We start from the raw sequence: 18259 nt of genomic DNA, 5'->3' as shown, positions 1-18259 counted from the left end.
GTTTACAGAGCGTTCAGCAATTTTTACCTGAATCTCCTGTGAAAAATTACGATACCATCACTTAAATTTTCTGAGTCGATTCCGTAATCGGTGAGCGAATTGTGAGTTCCGTACTCAACACTTCTCTCCGTGCAATTATTATCTAAAAATGATTATCAAAAAATATTGTACTGCAAAATGTAATTTTAATCTGGCTAATTACATACGAATTTTCGTTAAAAAAATTGTGTTCTCATTTAAAAATAAGGAAATTCATGTTGAATTTGAAAAAACAGCTGACCCGTTCAGCCCCATGGGCCATATTTTTCCATAATTGCAGGTCAAATTTCCTCAATTCCGTCAATTGAAAAATAATTAATCCCGACTCCCCGCAAAAATCCGAATTTTCTTAATTCGAGAAAGTTTTTTTTCCTTCGGATTGTCTATTGCTTCGCAGTATTCATTACTTTCCTCGATTCTAGGGGTGGGGAAATGGGAAAACGTGAAAATCGGGTATGTGAGGTACCTCCAATAATCTCTGGGATAAACAAAATAGATTGTTGACTATACATTGCAGTTTGCGTGAGGTCAAGTTGCGTGTTGTGGTTTACAGAAGATAGAGAGAGAAAATAATTTATACGTATGTGATTATTAGATACTGAAATCAATGCCTCAGTCAATTACGATAACAAACACCACGTGAATAATTCAACAAGATTTTGGGAGTCAGGGGGCGGGGGGCAGGGGTGGGTGAAGGAGGATTGTTAATTTGACTTCAAGATTTATAGAGGATGAATTTTTTCACACTGTGCAAACCAAGAGCTAGTTCATTCACAGACCTCCCGAATTTTCCTCGGGTCAATTGAGTTAAAAGGTCAACTGAATAAATGGAGAAATGTAATTTTCACCCAGTTTACCAAATAGCGGATAATTTTCGTGTTCTCTTCTATTTTTTCGGTCCTCTCGATTTTTGCTTTTCTCTATTTTCATTTACTCTGGACTGACATGTTTCCGTTATGTGGAACATTGTGCTTCGATTTAATCGTAAAGTGGATTATTACCTGTAAGTCTTGTTTCGCTGCCTCGGCTCCTGCTCTTGTGTGAAACGTTACAAAACCCACCGGCTGAAAAAATTGAAAAAATATTTTGTTCAACAGTTGTCTCGGGCGGTAAATATTAGAGATGTTTTTGGTGTTCATTCTCATTTATGTAATTAAAAAACGACGGAACTTATTTTTAAAAGTAAATAAATACCGTGCGAAGCCCTAGATTCTATTTTTTTGTGAATTAAAACACATGTTCATGAACACAATGGAATAAATGGAATAAACGAATTAATGAAATGTGTAATTCTCCTAAATAAAATGAGTATCTCACATTTTTCATTTTATTCTCATTCATGAGATGCAAAATAATAACACTAATATTCGAGAATGAATAAGTGACATGGGAAATCCTCAATTAATTTTTTCGACGAATAAAAGCGAATGCTTGTAACGAATTTAAAAAACTTGTTTCCACGTTTCATTTATAAATACTACGCCAGACACTGAATTATCATTTTTTTTTCATGAATAAAAATCAATGTTCGTGGGTTTATGATTTATGTGAGACAAATTTATTTAAAAGACGAGACAGAAAGACGAGAATTCGTCGATTCACTTAAATTTCCATTGATTTTGCCACGAAACATTGAATTTACAGTGACAGTGAAATTCCAGTGCAACCACAATAAAAATTTCAACGAAGTGTGTGAACGAGATAAATAAATCAGTAGCGAAGCGATAAACCGGTTTAAGTCGACTCATCTCCCAGCTGAGTTTTGCAGAATATTTCCGAATCTAAGAGAGATAGCGAAATTTTCGTAATAACATTTGTTGTAGCTCTCAATCGGCTCTACAAAAAAGTTCCAACAAAAATTTTGCTATCTCCCTTAGATTCCGAGATATTCATTGACAAGTGGCCAATAGTCAAAATTGACTTGTACCATTTCGCTACTGAAATGTTTTCTCGGGGTAAATGACGGGAAATTATTCCTCATTCGTTGGCTTTAGCGAGTTGATCTGACGAAAGTCCCATTCCGGGTATCGATTCGTGCCTGACCGTGCCACCCCTATATATTCCTCAAAGTTTCCTTCATAAATGGCTCAACCCCCCTAACAAAAGGAATGATGTTTCTTTAATTTCAATTACCCCAAATTGAAGAATCACATTTCAACCTGAATAATTTGAATGAAAGCCGGTATAAATTTCGAGCTGATGGAAATTGATAAATGTCATTTTAAGAAAATCTCGGGCGATGGCTCTCTGACTCACAAACCGACGAATAATTAAATCGATTCAATCCATTCTCCATGAGTTTGAATGATTATGCAGCAGAATGGAGTGGTTATCGATGGAAATGCAGCTTTTTTCTTTTAATGTTTTATAAAATGACCTGGTGAATTTTCCGAGTGGAGTTGGTCTGAGTAATCGATCGATTTAACCCGTAGGATGTCGTGCCGTCGACGATACGCGGGGGCTTTTAACTCTGGCGACCCAATTACCATCGTGGTGCGCAACAACGTGGAATGAGGAAGATTTTATGCTAAGATTAAATACGCTGGAGGTTTCAACAAAAAAGAATTGTTCTCTTGTTGGAATTTCGTTGTTTTTTTGGTGAAGATAAGGGGGAGAGCCTGATGTTCACGGATAATTTCATAAAATTTGAGCATTACATTTTTATTTGAGGAATAATTGAATGGTATTTTTAGTACAGTTGTCAAGGGGGAAAGCAAGATGAGTTAATTTTACTTGAAAAATAAAATAATGAATGAATAAATAAAATTCTTGTTGGAATTTCGTTATTTTTTTCGTGAACATGAGGGGAGAGCGTGATGTTAGCGGATAATTTTATAATATTTGAGCATTTTTATTTGAAAAATAAAATAATGAATAAATGAATAAAATTCTTGTTGGAATTTCGTAATTTTTTTTGGTGGAGATAAGGGGAGACGTGATGTTAGCGGATAATTTCATAAAATTTGAGCATTACATTTTCATTTGAGGAATAATTGAATAGGATTTTTAGTCCAGTTGTCACAGAGAAAGCAAGATAAGTTAATTTTATTTAAAAAAATTAAATAATGAATAAATGAATAAAATTCTTGTTGGAATTTCGTTATTTTTTTTAGTAAAGATAGCGGAAAGAACGTGATGTTCATGGATAATTTCATAAAATTTGAGAACTACATTATTATTTGAGAAATAATTGAACAGTATTTTTAGTCCAGTTGTCAAGGGGAGAAAAGTAAGACGAGTTAATTTTATCTGAAGAGCAGTTTCTGATGATTGTTTGGTTGCTGGTCTAGAGCAGCAAAATATTTTATAAGGATAAAGTCGGAAAAAAGTCGACGATTGTATCCAGTAAATGGGAGAAGCAATCGATTTTTAGTAATTTTTTCTGTCAATTTACTTCTCTTCTAGAGATTCATTCATTCGTTTTTTTCGTAAAGAAATGATTATGACAGATGATCACAAATGAGATTGTTTGATCACACGTGCACGTGATATTGATAATTTAAGAAGGTTCATGTCACTCATGCATTCAAACTTACCGACGCCGTCTTCCCATTTTTACTCGTCACTTTGAGCAGTGAATTCTCGTACCCCTGTAACAAAAACAGTGAAAACCATTGAGTAAATAAAAATCCAATCGAAGTCCATCAACTCTGATTCAAAATCAATGCAAAATTCACAATTAATCATCAATCAATTCCCAAAATATGAAATAAAAGAATAAAATTGAAGAATTTCACTTCAGTTTTATTCTCTAATTTTCTAAACTAAACATATAAATGAACAGTCACAGTTTTTTATTAATTTCAGCACCAAATTAATACAAGAACACCTCAACAAATCGTGATTAAACAATTGTCAATGTTTCATTATTTTTTCATATTTTTATTTAAAAAATCAGATCTCAATCTTCTATTTGAAGAGAGATAGCATTTGGCGATTTTCAAATAAAACCCTGGGCTATTTTTATTTATGAAAGCGCAACCGACAATTAAGTGGCGAAAAAATGCGACTCTGCACGGAGAGAAATGTTCAGTAAAAATTACGGAACTCACAATTCGCTCACCGATTATGGAATCAACTCAAAAAATTTAAGTGACGGTATCGTAATTTTTCACGGAAGATTCAGGTAAAAATTACGGAACGCTCTGAAAAAATTCCGTGCCAGTTCCGTAAAATTTTCTACAACCACGAAAAGATACGTAATTTTTACTGAATATTTCTCTCCGTGTGAACCTCTTCGGGTAATTGTTTGTAACTTTTAAAACCCTTCAATTGACAAATAATCTCGCGAGAGTAGGTGCGTGATTTTTTTTGAGATAGCTCCCCTACTCCATACAGAGCATTTCTATTGTTCCCAAAACTGGTGATATATCTTCCTGTTCAAACCGGGATTAAATAATCTTCTCCCCTATACGAGAATCGGAATTATCGTAGCAGTGGGATTTGCACAACGAATGGTTTTCTGTTTCTCCCACAGACCGCATATCGAGAATCGCAGGCTACGATAATACCTCATTGTTTCGATGACTATGTACGCCTGGCACACAAGCACAGCACCAAAAACACTTCAATATTATGGGTTAAACTCTAAGCCATCCTCGACACGCTTTCCACTGAAATCGTTTATGAACGAACGGCAGTGAACAAAAACACAATAAAAAATGGTTTGAGAATTCTCGTAATATTTTAGTCGTTCAAATAGAGTGAAAAGCCTGGTAACCCATAAAATCCCTGGTCCGTAAAATGTTGGTGGAAAAAACAGTGAGAAATAGTGGACCATTTTAGAACGCAATTGTGGTTAATGTCCATTTGTTTTCTCTAATAAAAATCCTAACGAATTCCGGCGACAAAGGGAAGAAGTTCATTTCTTTTACTATGGATTATTTTCATTCTCTCTAAGTAGGAGGGGAAATAAACAAGTTCATCGCTCGACACTTGATTTCGCGAGGAAAAGTGAGTGAGGAATATGCAGGGATTTTATTGGATGTACAAGCATTTTTTAATTAAAATGGAGGTCCTCAGTTCTCTGGGATTTATCCATAATTGAATGAATGGGAATGAAAGCGGAAGGGAGAGGCCCTTGAGGGCATATTTTTGCATAGACTGTGGAAATATTTTTTTTATTTTTAGTTGAGGACTTGGAAGGTCTCAAAGAAACAGAAATTACTCTGCGTATCATTCCCTCATAAATCACTAAATTTAGTTAAATAATGAAGGGAAAGTGTTTCAATAATTATTTCAATTAATTGAATTTTTTTTTTCAATCAAAAATGGAGACATCACCTCACTAAATTTATTTAAATAACGAGAGGAAAATGTGTCAATCATTTTATTAATTAATTGGATTTTTCATTCAATTAAAAATGGAGGATCGATGTCATTATAACAGATCTCGCCCTTCATTCGAATCAATTGATATCATTCCCTCATAAATCCCGAAATCAATTCAACTAATGAGAGAAATTTGTTTCAATTTTTTTTTATTAATTGGATTTTTCTTTCAATTAAAAATGGAGGAATCGATTTCATCACAATTGGTATCGTCCTTCATTGGAATTGGAAATTCTCTCTCGTACACAAACTCCTGCGATCGCTGATTGGACAATTTTACCGAGCTCACGGCACTCAATATTCCATTAAAAAGAACTTTCGTAGGGGGCGTTTTCCCTGGCACGACGGCGGAAAATACGATGAATGTATTTAACATGTTGATTCGAATTGGATAGAAACTTATAATATTCAGTTGGACAGGTTGAATTCAATTTTGATTTCGTGCGTCATGCTCAGTAGATTCAGACGTTTGTGGTCAGCCGGATTAAAGTAATCGGGTTTTATTTTTTTATTATTCATGCGCATGAAGAGTTCTCTTTTCCACGTAGCTCTGATATTGAAAAGCATCGGATTATAATATTTTTGTTCTTCAGCAATGATTTGTTGACTTCTAGTTGAAATTTTGTTTATGAGACTGAAAAAATGCGGCTAATCAATCATTCAATGCAATATATTTCTCTGTTATTTATAAAATCATTAAAAAAATATTAAAAATTATAAATATTCAAATTGTCAATTAATAAACAACTGTAAATAAATAAATAATGAGAGATAATTATGAATAAGATGAAAGGATTAATTCATAAGTCATGAAAAATATTTTCTAAAATTGTAAATATAAAAATTATCAATTAATAAATAACTGCAAATAAGTAAATAGTAATTGGTATTTATGAATAATATGAAAATATTAATTGATGAGTCATGAAATTATGAAAAAAAAAAATTCAAATGAATTAAAATTCACTTGCATTCACTATCCAATCTCTCTAACAAAAATTTCACAAAATTCTAAACAAAAGTTGAATAAAAAAAGATGAATCTGTGATATCCAAGAGTAGTTCAAAAGCATATACCTCTACAAACTTCGTACGATTAAGTTCACAGGGTGAAGGAAAAACTTTGGAGTTTAAGACTCTCTCCAAGAGAGATGCATAATTCAAGGAGTGAAGATTAACAATTTACGGCGAAATGATGAATTTACGACAACTCTTAATTTTCATTTTCCCCGATTATGTGGAGTAGATGGGAAGTGAGGGAACGTTATTAGTTCTCAGCTGCGGGAGTTGAGGAGAAATTAAATGTGAAGTTAGGAAAGAGGAAGGAAAGTCGAGAGGACCCAGGGTATGTGAACAGGTGGTGGAGGTGTTGGGACAGGTGTTTGGGGTTTTGTCAACGAAAAATAGCTTGACTTTCAAGAAGAACGTGATAATATTGTGCAGTGGGGCAGTGAGGATTTTTAAGTTATCGGATGTCACATTTTTTATGGAATTTATTAAAGCTGACACCGACATTTTGCCTCAAAATAATTATTTTTTCAAATATTCCCTTTTTGTAAATGAAATGAATTTTTTAAAGATTGAAAAGACGTTTGTGAAATGAAAACAAATTGAAGACTTTTTTGGGATTTGATTTTAAAACCTAATTTGAGTAAATGAATAATGAAAATTGTTTAAACGTTCGAAAAATGTTTTTTTAAATATTTTTAATAATATTCATGATGTGCATGACTTGTTCATGACGAAAAAAATATTATTCTTCACTTTTTCAATTGTTTAATGAATTCTTCACTTCTCCATTAATTGATAAATTATGTGTGAATAAAAAAACGAATGTAATTCATATTTATCCATTTTTCAGCATTCAGTCGACTTCTAAAAATTTCCCTCTCATAGTGAATAATGAAAATCGTTTCAACTTGTTTTTTTCCACAATTTGAAAATGGCTCCGTTGCATTTCCCCAGCATAAAGTTATTGTTGAGTAGATCCTGATCGAAAATTCACGAAATAACCCATGCACCAAAGTGCATTAAATCCCCAAGTCTGATAAATCGTGAAGGAAATCGCGTCTTGAAACATAAACGAGGCAACATTGGTGGAGCATAATATCTCGGGCATACAGTGAAAGAGTGAGCTGCTCGAGTGTGCAGTGTTTTTGAATGCAAGACGTGAAGTTCCCTGGAGGAGAGACTACTGCCGAGAGAGAGAGAAAGAGAGAGGGAGGGCAATGGAATGAGGAAGGAAGGAAGGGGGCAGGGAGGAGAGTGGTTAAATATGTGTGGGACGTGAGAGTCGGTCCCTTCCTCGGTTACTTTGTGCCTGACGTTGATGAAAAACGTTTATGAACTCTAGGTTTAAATACGATGAACAAAAATGTCAAGTTGAATGCATCAACTTGAAACGTAATCGAATTTTTCAGCCGGGTGAACGTTGATTCCAACTATTTGAGCGTCGGGCTATTCAGAACTCTCAAAAGTATGTGGAAAAAGTGAAAACTGAAAAAAAAATTTTTTTTCGATTTTCAAAGGGTCAGATTTTCGGTTTTTCCAAGGGGAAAATCAACTTTCGCCAAAATGGAATTTTTTGGCCGGGTGAACGTTGATTCCAACTATTTAAGCGACGGGCTATTCAGAACTCTCAAAAGTATGTGGAAAAAGTGAAAACTGAAAAAAAAAAATTTTTTCGATTTTCAAAGGGTCAGATTTTCGGTTTTACCAAGGGGAAAATCAACTTTCGCCAAAATCGAATTTTTTTGCCGGGTGAACGTTGATTCCAACTATTTAAGCGTCGGGCTATTCAGAACTCTCAAAAGTATGCGGAAAAAGTGAAAACTGAAAAAAAATTTTTTTTTCGATTTTCAAAGGGTCAGATTTTCGGTTTTTCCAAGGGGAAAATCAACTTTCGCCAAAATCGAATTTTTTAGCCGGGTGAACGTTGATTCCAACTATTTAAGCGACGGGCTATTCAGAACTCTCAAAAGTATGTGGAAAAAGTGAAAACTGAAAAAAAAATTTTTTTTTCGATTTTCAAAGGGTCAGATTTTTGGTTTTTCCAAGGGGAAAATCAACTTTCGCCAAAATCGAGTTTTTTTGCCGGGTGAACGTTGATTCCAACTATTTAAGCGTCGGGCTATTCAGAACTCTCAAAAGTATGTGGAAAAAGTGAAAACTGAAAAAAAAAATTTTTTTCGATTTTCAAAGGGTCAGATTTTCGGTTTTACCAGGGGGAAAGTCGACTTTCGCCAAAATCGAACTTTTTAGCCGGGTGAACGTTGATTCCAACTATTTAAGCGTCGGGCTTTTCAGAACTCTCAAAAGTATGTCCGGGTTTCCTATCCCTGTTTACGGACCGGCAAGTATTTGGAAATTCTGAATACAAGTCCTGCTTACACCTAACGAGTGCTGAAATGGGACATAACCAGTGTTAGAAAGGTCTTGGAAGCATTTGGGAAGAGGCTTCCCAAGACCTATCCAGTTCCGAACGGAAAGACCTAAGTAGAACTTGTCAAGTCCAATTATTCGACTCGGGATGACGATTAAAGAATGTTCGTTTTGCCCAAAATAATTTTATGGAATTAATTACTTCATGAAATTAAATTAAATGTGTAAAATTACATTTTCACAAAAGCTAAGGCAAAACGGGTCGTCATTTTCACCAAAATTTTGGATGAAATTTTCACCCCATGACATTACAATATCAATTTCCCCGTGAAAAATGGTGTGCCGATGACAAGCGGATGGATTTCAATAAAGGGAAGCCGCGGAAAATGACAATTTCCCGGCATCCGATGGAGGAGTATCACACCTACCCGCCGAACGGCTGCAATAATTTCCGCGCTGATAATACAATCCCTCCACTGACGAATTCAATATTCCCCGGCTAATGCAAAAAGCCCGGCGATTCCACCGTGGTGTTGCGCGTAATTATAATTGCCATCAGTTCCAGCTCAAACAGCCGGATGCCGGACGGAATAAAAAGGCTCAAATATTTGAGGGACAAAGATCCCTCAGAGGATTTCCTCAAAGGACAAACCACCGAGATTAAAGTCTGGAATAAAGAAATAATACGAAAACTCACCTCGTACGCTCTGAAAAGTAGATAGAGCTCCCTCGGTTTGGCGTCCATCGGCAAGCCACTCACGAACAAGGTGCGTACCTGAAATGAGAAGGACGGATAGAACGATAATTGAGTTAATTAAGATAATTGGCCTGGTAGGAGAGCTGGTATAGACGGGAGATAAGCCAACTAAAAGACAGAATGAAGAGGTTGTGGGAGACGGCCTCTCCTTCAAACTTATAAATCGGACAATAATAATTTCCCAAATTGAGAGTGATGCGCCCGGAACTGTTGTGGGAACTTTACAAAATGGCGAATGTTTCGCTTGCTATTAGTGTTATTGTCGTTTAGAGAGGACGTCATGGGTTTTGATATGTGCACGCCACTTTTTTGGAGGATTGCAATAGTTTGTTCCTTCAATTATGCCAATTTATGCCAAACGCACTGCACTGGTAGACTTTTTTGGGAATTTCATGGAAGATATTCTAGGAAATCTCGTGAGGGCGACATTCAATCGGATTTAGGGATAAATGGTGATGAAATTTCAAGTTTTAAGTAGAATTTCAGGGCAATTCATGAGTTTTCAGTGGAACAGAAATATTCAGAAACAAAATTACATGAATTTTCAATTTTTCCCCGATTTTTCTGGATTTTCACAGAATAATTGAACAATAATTGAAAAATCAAGTATTTTAGTGAGTTTCAGAGCATTTAGACAGAAATTTTCAATAGAGCAAAGTTATAAAAAAAATTATTACTGAATTCAATTTTTTTATAATGAAAAAAGTGAAGATTATTACGAAATAAAATTAATTGGGTGAAAAAAATTAAATAATAAACTATTTTAATGACTAACTAAATCTCACCTAAACATTGAAGTCATTAAAAAAAATAAAAAATAAAAAAGTTGTTTTCGTTTTAAATAAATTTTCAACGTCTTTGTTAATTATTCATGACAAGAAAATCATTGCAAAATATTCGGAACATCTAATCTTTAACTAGACACGTTGAAGACAAATGTGTTTGCATTAAAAAAATATAAAAAATTATTATTGACCTGAATTTTTGAAAACTGAAAAAGTGAAGAATGTTACGGTATAAAATTATTTGGCTGAGAAAAAATGAAATAATAAACCACATTAATGACGCTGGCCTTTCCGCCTTCTCCACGAATTTTTGTCGGTCTTTGAATAATTCGAAATTACCCTAGTGGAATTCACGAGTAGTCTCGTTTCTCGGTAAACCTCGATTTGAGATTAATTTGATGCTGAAGAGACGGAGGAATGGCTATGGGAGGCAGTCAACTCTCTGGTGGGGTCTAAGTAGGAGGTTTTACCGCACTAAGGGGTGGCGTATCCCTCTCCCTCTCTAATTCCGGAGTCGTAAATGCGAGCGTGTTACGACCGTTAAGGCACCGTGAAAATTCACCACTAGCCAATTCTGCTTTCATTCCCGGCTTCATTTGTTTGGGGGAGAGACTTTTCCACTCTTCCAATTGAGAATTTACGTCTTCCGGGAATGATTAAAGTTCTTGGATTAGTTTTTCGAAACGGAATTATCCTGGAGTTCCAATGATCCGACAATTGCACAACTGATTTCAATCTGTCACAGTAAAATTGAACGTTTTTTTCATTTTAAAGAAATTTTCTTCAGACTAAAATCCAAATCGCATCATTTGACGATTCATTTTGCCCCAGGGTGTCTAAAATACGGAAATTAAGGGCCATAAGGATCAGAATGAGGGTTATGAGGGTCAAAATAAGGGTCATGGTGATCACAATAAGGGCCACAAGGGTCAAAGTAAGGGGTCACCAGGGTCAAAATAAGGGTCACGATGGGTATAATGAGGGTCGCGAGGGCCCGATTAAGGGTCACGAGGGTCGAAACAAGGGTGAAAATAAGGGCCGTAAGGGTCAGATTAAGGGTTGCAAGATTAAGAGTCACCGGGGTCAAAATAGGGGTCACGATGTGTATAATGGGGGTCGCGAGGGCCCGATTAAAGGTCACCAGAGTCAGAATCAGGATCACGCGGGTCGGAATAAGGGTCCAAATGAAGCCCTCGTGACCCCACCAGGGCGAGATTGAGGGTTACGTGGGTCAGATTAAGGGTCGCAAGGTCTTAACCCTTAGGTCACAAGGGTCAGAGTAAGGGTTTAAATAAGGGACATGGGAGTCAACGACCCTCATAGACGCCAACGATTAAGGGTCACCAGGGTCCAAATAAGGGTCGCGAGGGTCAGATTAAAGGTCACCAGTTCATCCACTACGAATGATCACAATGTCTGGCACAATAATACCTTTTTTTTATTTTAAGGGCTTTTTTAGACTTCAAATCAGAGCTGATTCGTGATTCTGATTGATGATCCAATAAAATTAATATTCCATGATATTATATTTATTTGAAATGGAAAAAATTTATTTAAAAAAATATCTGTTCTGCCCCCGCGATATTTGACGCAAGAGAAATATTATTTCGCTAAATATTGACGTTGTCATGCCGTGATATTTTGACATATCTCTGGGATGAGGCAATTATAGTGTTTGACAGTGGCCCCTGGCAAAACGACAGCGTTATCCAGAGGGCATGTTAACCTTAGGTGGTTTCCGCGTCTTGGATGAACGGAGACGGAGGTATTGTCGACCATAACGATCGTCGTTGTCTCGCGGCTTGTCGCGAGGGAGTATAACCGACAAACAGGCAGGCACGTCACAGACGTAATGCTCCCAAGTAGCTTGCCACTGTATTATATCGGGTATGAGGGAGAAACAGGTTGTGCACTCGGGGGGAGGGAAGGATGGTATTGCAATCGATAGAAGCGTGAACAATGGGAATTGAACGACACGGTCAATTGCACACGCATTTGGGAGCGGATCCTATCATCCGTGAGCCATTGTCCTTCTCGGCTCTGCTCTGATGCAATTTATCGGCGGGGCTGGGCTTTTGTCAATTACCTGACAATTCTTCGAGGTAAATTAATCAATGTATTGCCGAGGGCTTTTTGCCGCCGATCGAGACGGGCTTTAGGGATTGAGAAGTTGGAAAATTTAACGTTCCGGGGATTCGTTTTGTTGTTCAGTTGTTTTCGAAGTTCAGTGAATTGGTTTTGGAATTTTTAATTTCTGGGGAAGAGGCAGAGACTGTTGGGGAAAAATGGAATTTATGGGCAGTTGGTAGGGGCTTTCAGGAGGACGAGAGTGAATTCGATTTAGAGGGATAAGGACAATGAAATTTAATTGAATTTATTAAAAATTAAAATTTCACAGAAGTTTAAAATTTTTGAGCATCAGAAGCGGAAATTCTCTATCTTGGTTTAATTTTCCGTCAGAACACGAACATTTAGTTCCAAATTAGGCTGAATTTTCAAGTAATTGAAAAGTCGAGAATATATTCACTTATATTTTTCTGGAAATTGACAGATTTCATTGATTTTTCCGTAAAATTCGAAATTTCAATGGAACCGTAATTTGATAATCATTTCCAAGAAGTGCTCCGCACATTTCAACCAGAAATTCTCAATTGTGTATAATATGACGTCCATTTTATGCATAAAAATGGTATAACAGAAAATTTTTGGATTTTTAATTTCTGAGGAAACTGTGAGAAGCGACATTAAACTCGATTTAGAGGAATAAAAATAATGAAATTTTAAATTTCACTTAAAATTCAATGAAATGTAGAATTTTCGAGCAGCAGGAGGATGAAAATTCCGCAATTTACTTGAATTTTCAGTCAAGATCGAAATATTCAATACGAATTAACCAAAAATTCAAGAATAAATTTACCCTAATTTTCCTGACGTCTCCCAATTCCCATCTACCAATCGACCTAAAATTGACAGCAACCATTCCCCCGCAAAAAGTTGAAACTTCAATGGCGCAGTTTTTTCTAATTTCGTAATGAGCTAAACATTTCCAAGAACTATACCGTAAAGTTCAGCAAAAAATGTTCAGCAGTATATAATAATCGCGTTGGTTATACGAATAAAAAATGTAATACTTGTTTCCATGTTGAAACGCTCAACAGTTCCGGCATAAATCACCGGCAGTTAAGAAGTTAGCCCCCCCCCCCCTCCCGCCCAATGTAAAGTATCCGAGCATAACGAAGCCCTAGGGCATATCGATTGTCCAAACTCCATCCCCAATAGCAACAAGTAATCCGGACATTTCGCATTGTTCTCCACAATAAACAACAAGTTTACCAGTGATTAGACTGCGTCGAAACTCGCGATTCAGCGCCTGCCTCTCGTGCTGAAGTTTTAATTACGGGTCATAATTACGCGCGTGTTCTCAGTAGCGAAAAACAAAGAAGAAAAGTGGAGAAGAAGTGGTAGGTAATTTGTGTGCATGTAGAATGTCAATGTCGAATGGCTTCGTTCTGTTCTGTTCTCCGCTGTTATGAACAACGTAGTATTAATGCCTCGTCGGGGGCCCGTGCTCATCGAGCCCAAGCTCCGGTTGTTTATATTGTCCCTCGCGCATACACACACAGGCCGGAATTACGCTTCTTGAATTTTCAGCCTGATACCCGCCGTCGTGCATACCCGAAGCGTTCTTCTCCAGTCGCCATTCGATTTAATAATTAAATATTCCGAATTGCTTTTTTGGCGGTATTAGATTGTAAAATGAAATTTAAGGACGTCCGCCGGGGAATTTTTTGGCTCAGAAACCTATTGACGTGTTTATTTCAGAAAGAATTATTCGTTTCGGTGTAATCTCGTGACGCTCAATTTTTTTTAACGGAATTTATTGCAAGAAAAATGGAAAAACAAATATTTTAACAAATTGTAGACAATTATAATAATAAATTATAGAATAGGAATCCCTATTTTTCATCCATTTCATGATATTTTATAGAAATTCTGTTATTAAAATTCAACAATTAAGCAATGCTCAATTATTTCGGTAATAAAGTTCGGAATGACGCTTCTTGAATTTTCATACTAATCCTCTCCTTCGTGCATACTCGAAACGTTCGTTCTCCACTCACTATTCGATTTAATAATTAAATATTCCGAATTACTTTTTTGGGGTTATTAGATTGTAAAATGAAATTTACGGACGTCCGTCGGGGAATTTTTCGGCTCAGAAGCCTATTGACGTGTTTATTTCAGAAAGAATTATTCGTTTCGTTGTAATCTCGTGACGCTCAATTTCTTTTAACGGAATTTGTTGCAAGAAAAATACAAAAAAATTATTATAACAAATTATTGAAAAGCAATCTCATAGTTTTCATCCATTTTATGATGTTTCATAAAGATTTTCTATCATTAAAATTCAACAATTAAGCAATGCCCAATTATTTCGGTAATAAACGACAGATTTATTTCAGGAAAAATTATTCATTCATTCATTCATCTCATGTCATTCATCAAGTCCATGAGATTTTATAAAAATTCTCACTAATTAAAATTCAACAGTTTTTCCATTCGTTTCGAGCGTATTTTTTCTGATTTCGAAATGAGCCCATCTAATTCATCCAAATCCCACCGTTTAGGCAGGGGATTTCGATGATTTAAGGAGGTTCGTTTCACCTCGCATCCCCTTTTTTGAATATTCGTCCGAACACTGGAGGATTCACCCCATCCCTCAGAAATTTCTCTCTTCTTTCTGATCCAGTGTTTTTTGCACGTCGATGTCGCGTGTCATCGGTGATAATAGACTCGAGAAAATGTTCTTCGCGTGCTCTCTGCTTTATTACAGGGTTTGGGGCTGAGTCTTGCTTGTGCGTGCGCGGACGTGAGCTATATTTATCGAAAAATATTTACATCAAACGAGTAAAATCCATTCATACATGAGACAATTTAACTCCGAAGTTGTGAGTTATAGCAACGATTAGAAAAATTCCATGCAGAATTGAAAAAAACTATCGATTTTGCCCCGGGAGGTCATTCAAAAATTTAATTTTCATTCGGGGAATTTTTAATTAGAAAAAAAAACATTGGGAAAAATTATTTTTTGAATAATCTTGACAATATTTCAGGGAAAAAATTCCTGTTTTTTTTATTTACCACGAAATATCGTTTTTATAATAATAATTTAATTGCAAGATAGTCTGAACTTTAAGGCCTTTTAATCCCCTCCCATAGTATATCTCAATATATTGTTGTATTTAATTAATAAATCAGGAGCGAAGCAGTAAACCGGGTTAAGTCGATTTTAACTATTGGCCAGTTTTTGACGAATATCTCGGAATCTAAAAGAGATACCAAAATTTTTGTCATAACCTTTTTTGTAAAGCCAACTAAGGGTTATAAAAAAGGTCATGAGCAAAATTTTGCTATCTCTCATAGATTCCGAGATATTCATCAAAAAATGGCCAAAAGTAAAAATCGACTTAACCCGGTTTACCGCTTCGCCACTGAAATAATTCAGAATAAATCGAAGGGGCGTATTTATTGACAGTTATTCAGAATCAATCATAGAACAAAAGTGGATTACGGGTGACGTTATTCCCAAACATTAGAGAATGACACTTTCTTTTTATTTTACAAAAGAGGGGAAGAGGATAGATTAAACCATTCGATTGCGTAACAATATTATAGCTTTTGTGACCTCTAGGAACTTACAAAACGAAGATTTTGTATACGTACAATACGTCGTTTTTATGTAAAAAAAAGTGGAATATAGTTGGAATAAAAACATAGAAATTCCGAAAGTTGCCTATCATACTCACAACAACAATTCAAAAAATAGGAAATTCCCGACAACCCCTGAACTCAATTCCCCATTCATCCTCTTTTCCCATTCAACTCGCAACTCTGCACAAATTTCGTCGAATAGTAAATTCGCAGCGAGACCCATGTATTTTCAATTGAAAAGTTTATCGTGACAGCTAGCATACAGAGCTCACTCGAAATTTCCTGTTATTATTCAGCCGGTTTCTGTGGATGATGCCTCTCCACGCGAGATCCAATGGGATATAGAGCAAAAACACAGCTAGTCTTATTGTACGAAAAGTCACTGGTTTGCGGGAGGGAGGGAAGGTGAGCCATTGTGATTGCAAATGTATGTGCGGATCGTGGCACATGGGGGCTCTGCATCATCACCGCGCACATTACAATTGCTTTGACCTCGCTTTTCCTTTTTTATTATTGAAATACTGGGTATAGTCGTCAAACTGCTACCGCTTGACACTGTGCATCATAAACCTGGGCTGTAACTTTTCCTTTTTTCCTGTATTAGTGGTGGAGTCTAACGTAACAACAGTGGCGTATTTCATTTTTTATGAATAATGTATTTGGATTGAAGGGAAAAAAAATGATGAATAGGGCTGGAGAGGATCATTTTAATATTTAATAACGCGAGATGGGATGAGTGCAATTCAGCTTTTTTTTTGCATTTTGACGACATTTTACGAAACGTTTTATTTCACGACATTTAAAACTACAATTGATATTCTTCTGCATTTCCATGGTGTCGATATGGATTTTTTTTGTATTTTTTGCGAAATGTATTTGGATTAAATAGAAAAAATCAGAAGGGATAGGAAAAAGGAATTTCAATTTTCAATAACTCGAGATCGGGACAGTGAATTTAGTGAAATTTTTTTTCGTTTTAAAGATGTTTTTTTAGACTAATGAGACCTGATTCGTTCAAATTGCTTCATTTGACACCCCGTTTTACCTCACAAGTCTGCAAAATACATCTAAAGTCTTTTCATTACAAAAAATTAATATTCACGTCTTGAAAATCGCCGGCGCAAAATCTGTCGTATTTTTAATATTCATGACGAGATTCCCATGACGAGATTCCCAATGGCATCGATACAATACATTTTATATTTTCCTCCATTACGAATATCTCAACTGACTGCAAAATAATGTATTGCAGAAAAAAATCAGAAATAGTCATAATAGCGACCAATTTTAATCCTGAATAGCTCGAGATCGGCAGAATGACACTGAATTTCTTTTCATCTCTAACATACATTTTCCCACTTTAAAATAAGACCTGATTCATCAAAATCGCATCATTCAACGTCCCGTTTCACCCTAGACATTTCCAAAGTATAAAAACCTTCTTTATATCTGAGCCTTTCTGAACAATTCCATTTCAATTCGCCTCCACATTTCTCCTCATAAAAATAAGCCCATGTGAACTATTTCCAGATGTTGTGGTAACTTAGAACTATCAGCAATACACTTCAGGTTTTTACAGAACATTTGAGAAGAAACTCGTTAATTATAACAAGAGAGTTGTCTAGTCCAATTACCAATTCTCGTGTACGATGTTGAAAAATTTTTTTCCAAAACCCTTCTTATCTCACGAAATTAATCCACATCCTCTCAAAAATCGCCGGGGGCAAAACAGGTCGCATTTATCGTATTCACGACGAAATTCCCAATGGCATCGACATAAAATTCCTCATATTTTCCTCAACCATGAATATCTGAATCGACAGCCGCCCCTCGTTCTATCGCCATTGCCCAGCGAATTTTCTTCTTTCAGCGAAATAGCCCCGAGGACACATGTACACGCAGTATCTCAAAACGTAGTAGTAGTTTATGTGTTCGTGTTTTAGTTCACGTTTTACCTAACGGCGACAGCAAGTCTGAAACGACTCGGGACGACTCATCCAATGGCTATAGTACGCGGTACGTAGTCGATCACTTATTCATGCCGGGAGAAATGATTCCAGGGGCCCCTACAGTGTCTATACCCACCTCCAACGGGTATACCCACTGCGGCCTGGTCATGAGGTATAGCATGGCCTGGAATAAAACGGCTTCACCTCGCCAGGGATTTTCATCACTTTTTTTTTCTCTCCACGCTTTTTTCCCCGAGTTCTTTTAGCTTTTCCTCATCTCTTTTGCTTTCCGCTGGGCGCGGGGGT

The 18259-nt window shown here is 36.2% G+C and overlaps 1 protein-coding gene across 1 annotated transcript in view; it reads right to left on the bottom strand.

The window, feature by feature from the left end:
* Positions 1-18259, bottom strand: part of LOC107036509 (protein couch potato) — a 58026-nt gene that overhangs the window by 25089 nt on the left and 14678 nt on the right. Inside the window, exons 2-4 of the mRNA XM_015254527.1 lie at positions 9448-9525; positions 3576-3629; positions 1041-1103 (exon numbers count right to left, since the gene is read on the bottom strand). Coding sequence (XP_015110013.1) covers positions 1041-1103; positions 3576-3629; positions 9448-9525 — 195 coding nt within the window. The remainder of the gene's footprint in view (positions 1-1040; positions 1104-3575; positions 3630-9447; positions 9526-18259) is intronic.

Source organism: Diachasma alloeum, unplaced genomic scaffold, assembly GCF_001412515.2.
Source record: "Diachasma alloeum isolate Michigan unplaced genomic scaffold, Dall2.0 Dall_scaffold_00209, whole genome shotgun sequence".
NCBI lineage: Eukaryota > Metazoa > Arthropoda > Insecta > Hymenoptera > Braconidae > Diachasma > Diachasma alloeum.
This window is presented reverse-complemented; position numbering and strand designations above follow the sequence as displayed.